At 37.7% G+C, this 13999-nt stretch overlaps 1 protein-coding gene across 2 annotated transcripts in view; it reads right to left on the reverse strand.

Annotated features, from left to right (window-relative positions):
- Positions 1–981: 981 nt before the first annotated feature.
- usp13.S (ubiquitin specific peptidase 13 S homeolog) overlaps positions 982–13999 on the reverse strand; it is a 65655-nt gene continuing 52637 nt past the window's right edge. For both annotated transcript variants that reach the window (XM_018265686.2, XM_018265685.2), the window contains exons 20-21: positions 8037–8121; positions 982–6494 (exon numbers count right to left, since the gene is read on the reverse strand). In XM_018265686.2, coding sequence (XP_018121175.1) covers positions 6401–6494; positions 8037–8121 — 179 coding nt within the window. In that variant the 3' untranslated portion in view covers positions 982–6400. The remainder of the gene's footprint in view (positions 6495–8036; positions 8122–13999) is intronic.

Below are 13999 nucleotides of genomic sequence, written 5' to 3' on the forward strand. Positions count from 1 at the left end.
ATTTTAATATAAGTGCTATTTATAAAGGTGTGAAATATGTATCTTTTAATTTAGAATCTTTTTGTCACCAAAGTCAGAGAATTACAGTATGTTGAAAATTGAATAAATCAAATACTACATTAAACCCTGTCCATTTTAATAGACCCACTGCCCACATGTAAACAGGGGTCATGCTTTAACTACCTTATCTATAAACCAATGACAATGGGCTCAACCCCAAAGAATGATTATTTTATTTTATGGATAAAGCTAAGGACATCCAGTCAAATGATTAATCTGCTTTGCTGAAATTAAACTGGAGTGTAATGGGATAAACACCTCCATAATAAACTAGGGATGCACCGAATGCACTATTTTGGATTCGGCCAAACCCCGAATCCTTAGCGAAAGATTCGGCCAAATACCAAACCAAATCTCAATTTGCATATGTAAATTAGGGGTGGGAAGGGGAAAACATTTTTTACTTCCAAAAAGTCACGTGATTTCCCTCCATACCCCTAATTTGCATATGCAAATTAGGATTTGGTTGGGCCTGGCAGAAGAATTCGGCTGAATCCTGCTGAAAAAGGCCGAATCCTGGATTCGGTGCATCCCTATAATAAACAAATTAATGGTCAAAATCATAAAAAGCTGAGAATCCCAAACTGTTATTCTCTGTAATAATAAAACAGTAGCTTGTACTTGATCCCAACTAAGATATAATTAATCCTTATTGGAAGCAAAACCAGCCTATTGGGTTTATTTAATGTTTACATGATTTTCTAGTAGACTTAAAGTATCAAGTTCCAAATTACGTAAAGATCCGTTATCCGTAAAAACCCAGATCCCAAACATTATGGATAACAGGTCCCATACCTGTATTTAAAAGTTATGGGTGGGTTACAAACAGCATAAAGGAATAGTTGGAACTGGAAAACTAATGAAGAAAAATAATCAGTAAAAAAAAAAAAGTGCTTGTTAAGCAAAAAAGCAAAGTTAGCCTTTAAGATGTGCAAAATATTTTAATTTGCAACAATATTCATTCCTTCTGGGCATTTTTTTTCAGCAGCGACAGGCATTTTTTTCCCAGAGAGATGGAATAAATGCAGGAGATGAACATAGAAGTATAACAAAATATCATTACTTATTTGCCAAGGATTTACAACGTCTTTAAACCCATAACATTCTTAAGCCTGTTTTTGCAAGAGATCTGCAACCTGTGGCTCTCCTGCTCTTGATGAACTACAACAGGTTGAAGATCCCTGAGTTGGACAGTTTTTGCATAGTACAGCAATGCTGTTAGATAAAGTGTGCCACGATGTGGCCGAGTACAGTAGTTCAAGCTATAAAAGACAGTAGTCCGACGATCTTTACCCTATGGCTTTCAAGTTGTTGTCACCCAGATTAGATTCCAGTGCTCTCATTACTCAGGGGGTTGAGGAAATATTTGTTAGTGTCAAAAATAACTATAGTGTAAAATAACTATGGAGTGGGCATGTAATGTGTGATGCAAGCAATCAAAAAATAGTCAATTGGGAAATGTGTATTCTTTGATATTCCTGTACACTATTTTTTTGTACATGAAAAAGCTAGCCCACACTGCAAAAACCATGTCAGTCTCAGAAAGCAATGTCCATTAAAGGAAGAGTTAGAACAAAAAAAAGAAAGTGTTTTAATACTATACTGTTGCACTCCACTGGTAAAACTGGTGTGTTTGCTATAGAAACACAACTATAGTTTATATAAACAAGCAGCTGTGTAGCCATGGGTGCAGCCATTCAAGCACGGGATGTCCTATAGACAGCAGATACGTTCTAAGGAATCCTATTGTATACTACAGAGCTTATCTATTATCTGCTGTGTATCCTGTTCTCCTTTTTCAGCTTTGAATGGCTGCCCCCATGGCTACACAGCAGCTTGTTTATAAAAACTTTAGTAGTGTACCAGTGCAGTGCAACAGTTAAGTTATTTTCGTTACTTTAAAAACACCTTCATTGTTTTATGTCACTGTTCCTTTAAGTAATGAAGGGTAGAAAACTTAGGACTGATGTTACATGAACCCTTGGTAGGGAATCAACCCATGATACAAGTGTGAACTAATGAATACAATTATAGACTGACGGATGTGAACTAATTGAGGAAACCCTAAAAGGAGAAAACTTCAACAAACTGCACCACGCATGGTGAAAAAGCTGGCTTTTTTTTATTAAAGTTTGTATTCAGTGTGGCTTCTTACTCTAAGACATATGTGCTTGGTGGTGCCAGAAGTACCCCAGGCTGGCCCTGGGTTTCAGGTTAGCCATTGTAATTATGGGGGACGGGATGACAATTTTTTGGTACCCCCTATAACTTTGATATGGAGATGGTTGCCAAATACATATTAAAAATGAAATTACAAATCAACCCTTCCATACTTAAATATTGCATTGCATTACCGAAGGAAGTGTCTGGGGCCTGGGGAACATTTGGTTTGATTTTTTTGTGGGGCTCAACAACCTGGATCCCTATTTCTGTTCTATAACTACCAGTATGCTCCAACAGAATGCAGAGTGATGTGGTCCAACAGAGCTTGGCTGGAAAGGCTTAAGATGGCCATACATGAAATAACCCACTGAAATGTATGGCCACCGGGGCTGATACAATCATTTGTTCTCAGGACCAACAAATACAACAGGGACCTACACTAAACTGTTGGGGGAGGGTACCATTAATGGCTCCATGCGGTCCTTGCCCATGATTTATGTTGGTCAGACAGGCAATTGTTTTAGCCCTATTCAAGGTTCAAATAGCTGCAGAGTCAGTGGTTAATGTTGTCCAGTGTATGGCTAACTTAACCTAATTGCTTTCATGATCAGTCCCCTAGAATGGATGAATAAAAAAAGTGAACGTGAGATTTCACAAAGTATGACTGCCAGAAAAATCAAGAGCATTTTTTGAAAATCGGGCACTGTTGAAACATTACAATAAACCACACAGTCATATCATTTGTGAGAATACCTTACACACAATACTAACATATAATGGCAATATTCCCATAAAAACAGCTCATAGTTTATACTATGTTAGTAAATATACGCAAACACACACATGTGCACATAAACCATACACACGCCTGCACAACCAAATAGAATTTCCATACTCAAGATTATCTAATACTTTTAAACTATGGGGCTAATTTATTACTGATCAAACTTGAGAACCCAGAATTATTCCCCGCAGTTCAGTGTATTTTTGAGTTTGATTTAATTAGCTAAGGGAAACTATTTTCTTCACCACAGAAACAACAAGAGGTAAGAAGTAACAGACCGTACTCTAACTGGAGTTATTCAGGATTTAGCTACAGTTTTGCTTTAATAAAGACAAATTACATAATCTCTTAGTTTCCAGCAACTATTCCATTACACTGGAACTGCAGGTCATATGGAGCTGTAGTTACAGGTTTATGTTTCACTCATTCTGACATGAGATGGATATGCTACCCACTGCCTGACAACTAGAGAATAGTACCGAGCACAAAATGAATAAGCAAGTTACTGCAGCTGGAAAAAGACCTCAGAGCAGGAGGGTGGAATTTCTGAAAAACGTCATAGAGCTGAAAGGCATCCTTACATTGTTCCGCAAGGTCTGCATGACCTTAAAAACCACAAAGAGCTCTTTAGCTGGAAACATGTAGAGTTTTCCTCTTTGCTAAATAAATAAATCATTGCTGACAGCACTGAGAAGACAGTGTGGCCTAACTTACACTTCATTTGTGACTGGTCTGGGGACAAAGGATTTGCATAGTAAAGATAGTGTTATTACGGGAATCATACCCTTCTGAAGGGACGGAGGCATGTCTATATAACATATATGTAGTATTGAACAAATGCCCCAAGTGCATACCTCCCAACTGTTCCGTTTTTCACAAGATTGTACATGGAAGAGTAGGAAAAAAGATAATGATAGAGACTGGAAGAAAGTTATAAGAAATGCCTACTTGAGTTTGTTTCTGCCAAAAGGAGCAATACCAGGTATTGAAACTAATGATTTACTTACTTTTTCCACAGAAGGATAAGTTAATGTTTTTGTTGAATGACTGCAAAGTCACATTTTCATGTCTTTGTTCAATTACATCACCTTTATCTTTATATACTGTTTGAATGAAGATCAAATATTGATGGCTATAAACATTGTCATTCATCCAAGCCATAGTATATCTGGTATAAGCAATTCTAAAACAACTGACTAGCTGAGTAATCATTGAAGACATTTCAACACTCATCCGAGCAGCTTCTTTAGTTCAGAAAGTTGAGTAAGATGAGTAGTGAAATGTCTTCAATGATTACACTACTCAGCAAGTCCACTTGTTTTGGAATTACTTATACCAAATATTGATATGTTTACATATGTTTAAAATAAGACTTTACACGAGAAGTCCTTACTTTTTTACACAAGCAGCCTCCGTTTCTACCAATGTTACATCCTTCTTGTATTCCATTTCTGTGGGCGAATACTTGCACTTGGGATGAGGGAACAAAGCTCTATACGCTTATTTAAAGCTGTAGCAGATTATGTGTTGCAGCTATAAAGAATGTTGAGGAGAAGTGCTGATGCGCTTCTGCATATCGGGTGCAAAGAAATTATAACAGGATATCCGAAACTGAGTTCTAACATTCAGAATGTTTCTGGGAGAACTCAACTATGAAAGCAGTTGTAAGGCACAGAGTTAACAGGCAGGAGTCCTCTCAGGGGCCTGACCAAAGAAAGGGGCCTGGTCAGGGGCCTGGTCAATTTCCCTGAAATGTGGATTTCAGGGAAATGAGAGGTGTTTGTTTGGATCAGGGGCAGGACTTGGACAGATAACAGTATATGTGCTGAGGAGTTTGTAGCAGCAGACAATAATAAAACTCTGACAAAAATGTAACAAGCCAAGTATCCAATAAGCATTCCAAGTTCCGTTGCCTAAGTGATTATTTCATGTATTTTAAGGAAAATATCTAGTGAATATAAAGCACATTTATCCATCTATGTGTACATCTGTGAGCTGAAATGTATAATCAGTACTGTTTGTGTGGCTTTTCCACTGTATCTTGGATAAGCAAATGTGTGTTCTTTATGTTCTTTTATATAAAAACAGCTTATTAAACCACTGCTTTTTCATTTTGTAGAATGAATGAAATAGAACGTTTCTCTACACTCTAGAATATCTCCATTCACCAGAATTCTTAGGCTGAAAGTGTCTGTAACACATATGTCCTGGAGCTTGGCAAGTTACCTGCTCTTTTTGTAGTTCTAATACATCTGATCAAGCAGCCAATATTCCCCAACTGCCAAATATCCAACCTTCGGAAGAATATAATGTTATTACCATGCAGTAGCTTTTGAAAGGATGCGAAATTTGTTTGTACAGCAATAAGCCACTTCCAAGGCAGTAATGTCATCTAACTTGGGAACATAAAAATCCATCAAAAAGCAATGACATCCCTCTATCTGCTTACTCTCTCTGAGTTACTGAAAATGCTAATCATATGCTCCTCGTATTGTCTGGTAAAGCAGCTTATTATACCTTCAAGTGTATTCACAATAATTGTAGTGCGGAAATGATTTGAAACTTTGCCAGCAAAGTCAAATGGCTGTATTCTTTAGGGCAGTGCTTTAAAGCTACAGTCCAGCAATTGTGGAACTGCAATTTAAACCATAGTTAGTGCAACTACTAATACTTCTTAACTTTAATTTACCAAGTCAAAAAATGGAATTGGTTAAAAAGAAACTGTGGACCTTCTGCTTTGGTTTTAGGAGAATGATTTTTTTTTCTGAATGGAAATATATTTTAGAATCTATGTAACTATATTCTATCCAACAAACTCCCTCCATATTGCTTTCTGAAATGTAGAGAGGTTGTCCAATTTCTCCTTAATGTTATACCAACAATTATAACACCACCACCACCTACTGGTCATATGTTAGAATAACGGGTGACTGTCAAACCTTTAAAAAATAAAACAGAGATTGACCATCAGAATATATTTCTAGAACTGCTTTATGCTTTCCTCGGATTTCAAGAGATTTTGGGAACCCAGGCATAATAATCCTCAGCATCAACTTTCAAATGGATTAAAATGAAAACAAGAATGTAACCAGTAACTCTGGCAGAGAAGCAAGTAAAGCATGAATTCATTTTCATATAAAAGTAGACAAAGCAACATTGTCATTTAAGTAACGGAAATTTTCAGGCTAACACTTAAAAAGGCCTCAAATATTAGGTTCTCTTTAAATATTTATATTTAGGTAATATTTAAATATATAGAGAAATCTCTTGGTATTCTGGCAGTCCAACAACCTCTTGTGTCACCCCAACTCCCCTGGTTTTCACCCATTTACACTTCAGGACAGGATTAAAAAGTTGCACGGCATTTTACAGCCCTGGAACCCATATAAAGGCTTAACACGAGATTCTATGATAGAAGTAAAGGTAGCCCAAGTCCTTTGGTGGTCGCTCTGATGCAGAAACTTTATGGTCATTATAAATCACCCATCTGAAAAACAAAACAGAATTTTCCACAATAAGGAAACATTTCCAAGGTCATCTATGTTTATCTGCTTTGTAATCCCAACTACCGTATATACCCGAGTATAAGCCGAGTTTTTCAGCATCCAAACTGTGCTGAAAAAGTCTACCTCGGCTTATACTCGGGTCAGTGGTACCCGACCCGAGTAGTTGAGATAGCAGTCACTTTTAATCATTCCTATACCAACAGTACACTTGGGGAGAGACTGCAATATCCCACAATGCCCTCTGTTGGTTATATGAAAGAATAACAGTGCGCCCTCTGTTGGTTATATGAAAGAATAACAGTGACTGCAATATCACACAGCGCCATCTGTTGGTTATATGAAAGAATAACAGTGACTGCAATATCACACAGCGCCCTCTGTTGGTTATACGAAAGATTAACAGTGATGGCTATATCAAACAGCACCCTCTGCACATGGTAGTGGGACAGTGGGACAATGCACACAGTAATCCGTTTGGCAATTCTCTGTCACCATCAACTTTGCAAAGAAGTCCAGTTGATCGCTGGGGGGGTCGCTTTGGCAGAATGTGCGCTGCTGGGAGACAGGGCTGTAGTTGTGTCTAGGCTTATACTAGAGTCAATAAGTTTTCCCAGTTTTCGTAGGTAAAATTAGGTACCTCGGCTTATACTCGGGTCGGCTTATACTCGAGTATATACGGTAGATGTGGGAATGTTATTATAGGTCTCATTTACCTTGTAAACTATAAATCTGAAAAAGAAATGTATCATGCAGTGGACTGTTTAATTGTGATATACACTGCAATGGCCATCTCTACTAGACTTCCTTGCTCAGCTCTCTCCTGCAGTTATCTTTGCAGTTGACTCTATGTTCTATGCCGTAAAAGAGAAGAGATTTACCAAGTTGGGGTGTTGTTCTAATTATTTCTAGTCTGAAAAACTGAAATTTTACTTCTCAAGAACACATCAAGGCATGGACAGACTTTCCATTTGGAAAATTTAGTCTGTTCTTTCACTTGTAATCCTCTGAATAAGGGGAGCCTGGTCAGATTGCTGATGTGTGATCTGCTTGCTTTCTTAGGCCAGTTATAATGAGCTATTATTTGCATTTGCCAATGCAGTACGCCTTCAGAGAGCAATCAAATAGGGGATGAACTTGATAAATGGGTCACTGGTTAGTTCAACATATATCTTTTTGACCAATTTAGCAGGGGGTCACTCAGTGAATGAACTTCCTTCACTTTTTTGTAGTGTTTCCAAGAATTGCCAAAGAATACACATCACTAAGCGTAACGCATTGGGTACTGGAGCCAATCTTTTTTTAGCTTTGTGTGTGGCGTCCCTGGAATTGGTTGCAAATTCATTTAACCTGTATAAATATCCATACCCAGTGCTAATACATACTTAAAATGTATGAAGCTATTGTGCTAAAATGTTTCCTTTAAATCCATTCTTAAGCACTTAGTAGCTATAAATGAATCACAATGATATCCATCAAAGCAACCAATGTTGAATCATTAACTTTCCATGTCTCAGAACAGTTACCTTCCTTCCTTTTTGATATGACAGACGTAATGTCCTGACATTGTAGATGTTCCAGCATGGCTGATAATCCCAAAAAGTTCATATCCTACAACACAAAGAGTGGTGGTAAATGGAACATTTTATAATTGGACCAGTGTTGTTAGCGAAGTTCCGCAAGGCTCTGTACTAGGTCCTTTGTTTTTCAACTTGTTTATTAATGACCTGGAGGTGGGCATTGAAAGTACTATTTCTATTTTTGCTGATGATGCTAAATTGTGCAGAACTATAGGTTTTATGCAGGATGCTGCTACTTTGCAGATTTGAACAAGTTGGAAAACTGGGCAGCAAACTGGAAAATTTGGTTCAATGTTGATAAATTCAAAGTTATGCACTTTGGCAAAAATAATATAAATGCAAGTTATACACTAAATGGCAGTGTGTTGGGAGTTTCCTTAAAGGGATACTGTCATGGGAAAAAATATTTTTTTTCAAAATGAATCAGTTAATAGTGCTGCTCCAGCAGAATTCTGCACTGAAATCTATTTCTCAAAAGAGCAAACAGATTTTTTTATATTCAATTTTGAAATCTGACATGGGGCTAGACATTTTGTCAATTTCCCAGCTGCCCCATGTCATGTGACTTATGCCTGCACTTTAGGAGAGAAATGCTTTCTGGCAGGCTGCTGTTTTTCCTTCTCAATGTAACTGAATGTGTCTCAATGGGACATGGGTTTTTACTATTGAGTGTTGTTCTTAGATCTATCAGGCAGCGGTTATCTTGTGTTAGGGAGCTGTTATCTGGTTACCTTCCCATTGTTCTTTTGTTTGGCTGGTGGGGGGGAAAAGGGAGGGGGTGATATCACTTCAACTTGCAGTACAGCAGTAAAGAGTGATTGAAGTTTATCAGAGCACAAGTCACATGACTTGGGGCAGCTGGGAAATTGACAAAATGTCTAGCCCCATGTCAGATTTCAAAATTGAATATAAAAAAATCTGTTTACTCTTTTGAGAAATGGATTTCAGTGCAGAATTCTGCTGGAGCAGCACTATTAATTGATTCATTTTGAAAAAAAAAATTTCCCATGACTGTATCCCTTTAAATGAGAAGGATCTAGGGTTTTTTGTAGATAACAAGTTGTCTAATTCTGGGCAGTGTCATTCTGTGGCCACTAAAGCAAATAAAGTTCTGTCTTGCATAAAAAAGGTCATTAACTGAAGGGATGAAAACATAATTATGCCTCTTTATAGGTCCCTGGTAAGGCCTCATCTGGTGTATGCAGTTCAGTTTTGGACTCCAGTCCTTAAGAGGGATATAAATGAGCTGGAGAGAATGCAGAGGCATGCAAATAAATTGGTTAGAGAGATGGAAGACTTAAATTATGAGGGGAGACTGTCAAGGTTGGGGACAGGGTTGTTTTCTCTGGGAAAAAGGCGCTTGCGAGGGGACATGATTACACTTTACAAGTACATTAGAGGACATTATAGACCTTTTTACCGATAAAGTGGATCACCGTACCAGAGGCCACCCCTTTAGACTAGAAGAAAAGAACTTTCATTTGAAGCAACGTAGGGGGTTCTTCACAGTCAGGACAGTGAGGTTGTGGAATGCACTGCCGGGTGATGTTGTGATGGCTGATTCAGTTAATGCCTTTAAGAATGGCTTGGATGATTTTTTGGACAGACATAATATCAAAGGCTATTGTGATACTAAACTCTATAGTTAGTATAGATATGGGTATTTATAATTTATATGGAGGGGTGTGTGTATGAATGCTGGGTTTCATTTGGAGGGGTTGAACTTTGATTTAACTATGTAAGTAACTAAGTAACAAAACGCATGCCTTACTATGATATAGAACTTATTTTTTTGTTATATAAAAGGTAGGGAGTAAGTAACAAAAAAGTAAGGGAGTGGGCATGTTAAAAACCAATTTATGACATTTTCAGCTTCATTTTAGGTTCATGGATTCCAAGTCACATATAACTACTCCTGAATTGTGTAGCCATAATTAATGTTCTGTTTTTCTAGTGGCATTTAAGACCAGGTGTTTTAAGTACTAAGAACAATATGTAATAAGATGAAGAAAAAAAATCAGTGCCTATTTATCCTGAAGTCATTCTATCAAGGGTATATGGAAAAAACTAAAATACCCTACACAGATGCATGCATGTGTTCAAGGGCATCTATTGTAGGTTTGCATGCAAGACAAGAAGAAATGGAAGTGGAGTTAGGGAATGTTTCATCATGTAGAAAAACAGCTGAAATCATCACTGCCACTGCAATAACCTGAAAGCACCAGAACTGGGGCTTGTTAGTCGAGTGGGCCTAAAAATGCCCTATTGTACATTCTCAGGCCACAACTGCATGGCACTTTTAGGCAATTGCCTTTAACTATATGGTAGGTAGTAGGAAGTAGTTTTGTTGTTTTTCTGTGAACCGGAAGCAAGCAAATTATTTAAAATCTTCTATCTGTTACATTGTGCGTATTATAGGAAGATGATGGGCAGCTAAGGAGAAAGAAGGTCCATATTGAGTCTGTACGGACTGGAGTTTGGATCTAAGAACAAAAAAGGTGTCAGAATATTCAAAGCAGCAAGAATGTAAAGGATGCAAATCTGCTAGTTGCCAGCTGAGGAATCAATCATTCTGTCTGTCTGCCCAGTCATATGATTACCCAGCAGCGCTTTTAGTTCTACTTTTTCTCTGCTATGTTTTTTCTGGCAGACTGCAGGGACATTGTATGCTATGAACACTGTATCTGGAGAACAGCTCTGTGGAAAATATGTAATGATACTAATACAGCAATATAAATAAGCTAACACAGAAAATGTATTATATGAACATATGAATTATACAGCACAAACTAGGCACATGTTTGACTGAATTGTCCACTGAAAGGGAATGGTTATTCCAGGGTTTAGAATATCCGTGATTATTAACAGTTTCAGACCCTTGACCAATTCTGCCATTTTACTGAATAATAAATCCTGCATGAACATTTTGTTAAACATGATAACACAAAATTGTTTTGTAAAGTGACAAGATGTTTTTTTCATTTGAAATAATACATGAAACAGAAATAGTCTGCCTGCGTGTGTATTCCAACTCAGACCTTAAACGAATTGTTCAGTATAAAAATAAATACTGGGTAAATAGATAGGCTGTTCAAAATAAAAATGTTTTCAGTATAGTAAGTTAGGCATAAATGCAATGTATAAAGGCTGGAGTGACTGGATGTCTAACATAATAGCCAGAACATTACTTCCTGCTTTGCAGCTCTCTTGGATTACACTGATTGGTTACCTGGCAGTAGCCAATCAGTGCTTATAATAGAAAAACATTCACACACCCTTCATGTATATAATAAAGATAAGCTTGGTGCCCAGTGTATAGAGGATACGGCAACCTCCAGGTACTTGGTAGCAAAGAAACACACTGGCACACAAGATTTGTAGTTGCAGGGCAAGCCCTTGCAATTAATGTGATATTTGATACAATATTATATATGTATATATATATATATATATATACACACACACACACACACAGTTAGGTCCATAAATATTTGGACAGACAACTTTTTTTTCTAATTTTGGTTCTGTACATTACCACAATGAATTTTAAATGAAACAACTCAGATGCAGTTTAAATGCAGACTTTCAGCTTTAATTCAGCTTTAATTCAGTGAGTTGAACAAAAGTATTGCATATAAATGTGCGGAACTAAAGCCTTTTTTTAAAAAAAAAACAACCACTTCATTTCAGTGGCTCAAAGGTAATTGGAGCAGGGGTTCAGAAGTAATTGGACCATTGACTCAAAGGCTATTTTCATGGGCAGGTGTGGGCAATTCCTTCGTTATGTCATCAATATATCAATGAAGCAGATAAAAGCACTGGAGTTGATTTGGGGGGGGGGGAGTGCTTGTATGTGGATGATTTTGCTGTGAACAGACAACATGCGGTCAAAGGAGCTCTCCATGCAGGTGAAACAAGCCATCCTTAAGCTGCACATATGAGAGCACTAAGAAAAAGGTAAATAAAATTGAATTAGACATTATGGAGAATAAGAAAAATAAATTTAATAGGGATACGACAGATTATGGAAGAGACCAGGTTTATACCTGGGCACAAAGGAGGAGGGAGAATAGATTTACACAGGGACACAATTATTCACAAAGATCGATTTTAAAGAATACGAGTACCCCAAAAAAGGTTAGCTTTTCAAGTATGGAGGGTGAAGATCTTTCAGAAGGCTCTTTTGCTGGCTCTTCCCCTGTCTCTTCACAGGCCAACAGGACTGAAAAAGCCCAAAAGGTTTTTTTAGGGACAGAAGAAACATCAAACACAGAAAACAGACAGTGGACACAGAACAAGACAAACAGATCCCTATGGAAAAACAAAAACCCTATGGAAGAACAAGAGACACCAAGGGACAAAGACAGAGAAAGCTATGTACTGAGGAAGAAGACACCGAGAAAGTAATGAACTTGTCATCTAAATGTCTTTCCCCTGTTCATCTACAGGTTTTGGCGAAGGGACTTTCTTTTTCTCCTACTAGGAATTTTGATATTTTTGAAACAATGTTAGATGTTAACCAATTTGTTAGGAAAATTGTATTGAAGAAGTATTTTGCACAAAGGGAAGAGAATGAGAGAGATTTGGCTATCCCAACCCCCCCAGAAACAATAGACACCTCTAGATTCAAAAATCGTAGTGAATTTTATCCTACACAATTTAGGGGACCATTGGTTGACGTATTCCAGACAAGAGTGGAAGAAGCACTTTGGCAGTTACATTTTAAGAATGCTGATACTCAATGGTCCTCTAACTTGACAATAAAAGAAAAAGCTGCACTTAAGGAACTACAGGAAGATAACTCCATAGTCATAAAGAACGCAGACAAGGGTGGAATGGTAGTAGTCCTAGATGCTGTAACATATAAAGATGAGGCCTTGAGGCAACTTGAAGATAGAGGAGCCTATTTGTTATTGGAAAGGGACCCTACAGAAACATTTTTACATAAACTAGTGACATTGGTGGAGCTGGCTTATTCAAAGGAGCTGATCACTGATATAATCAAGGAATATCTTATACCGAGCTCTCCTGTTATACCCACATTTTATCATTTACCTAAAGTACATAAAAATCAAAGGCCACCAATTGGTAGGCCGATCGTATCTGGAATAGGCTCACTGAATGAGCACCTGTCTGAATGGATAGATGCTCACTTGCAGCCATTGGTGTTACGACTGACTAGTTATGTCAGGGACACCACAGATGTACTGGACAAACTTGACAAAATTGTGTGGCGGGAGGAGTACAGCTGGGCCACACTTGATGTGGCCTCGCTTTACTCCTCTATTCCACACGATAAGGGATTGGAAGCTATTAAATTTCACTTGGATAAATACAGTAAATATACAGAAGAGCTGAAAGACTTTCTCCTAAAAGCTATAGGTTTTTTATTGAAACACAACTATTTCCTGTTTAATGGCCAATATTACCTGCAACAGTGCGGGACGGCTATGGGAGCTAAATTTGCGCCCTCCTTCGCTAATCTCTATATGGGGTGGTGGGAAGAAACCCATCTGACAATAATCAGCAACCAACATCTAAAATTCTATATTCGTTATATTGACGATTTGCTGTGTATTTGGACAGGAGGAGAACATAAGTTCAGGGAATTTGTGGTGGATATTAACACCAATGACTTGAATCTAAGCTTTACAGATACATTCTCTAAGGAAGAAATAGAATTTTTGGATGTCAAATTGATGGCCAAAACCAACACTATACATACTACTATTTATCGGAAACCTTGTAGTGGTAACACTCTGCTACATGCACAGTCTTGCCATCCAAGGAGCCAAATAGCTGGAATTCCAATAGGACAGTTCCTGCGATTACGCAGAAACTGTTCTACTTTGGATGAATTTAATATCAAGGCAGACGAAATGAGGGACAGATTTAAAGAAAGGGGATAT

This window comes from Xenopus laevis, chromosome 5S (assembly GCF_017654675.1).
Source record: "Xenopus laevis strain J_2021 chromosome 5S, Xenopus_laevis_v10.1, whole genome shotgun sequence".
NCBI classification, from domain to species: Eukaryota; Metazoa; Chordata; class Amphibia; order Anura; family Pipidae; genus Xenopus; species Xenopus laevis.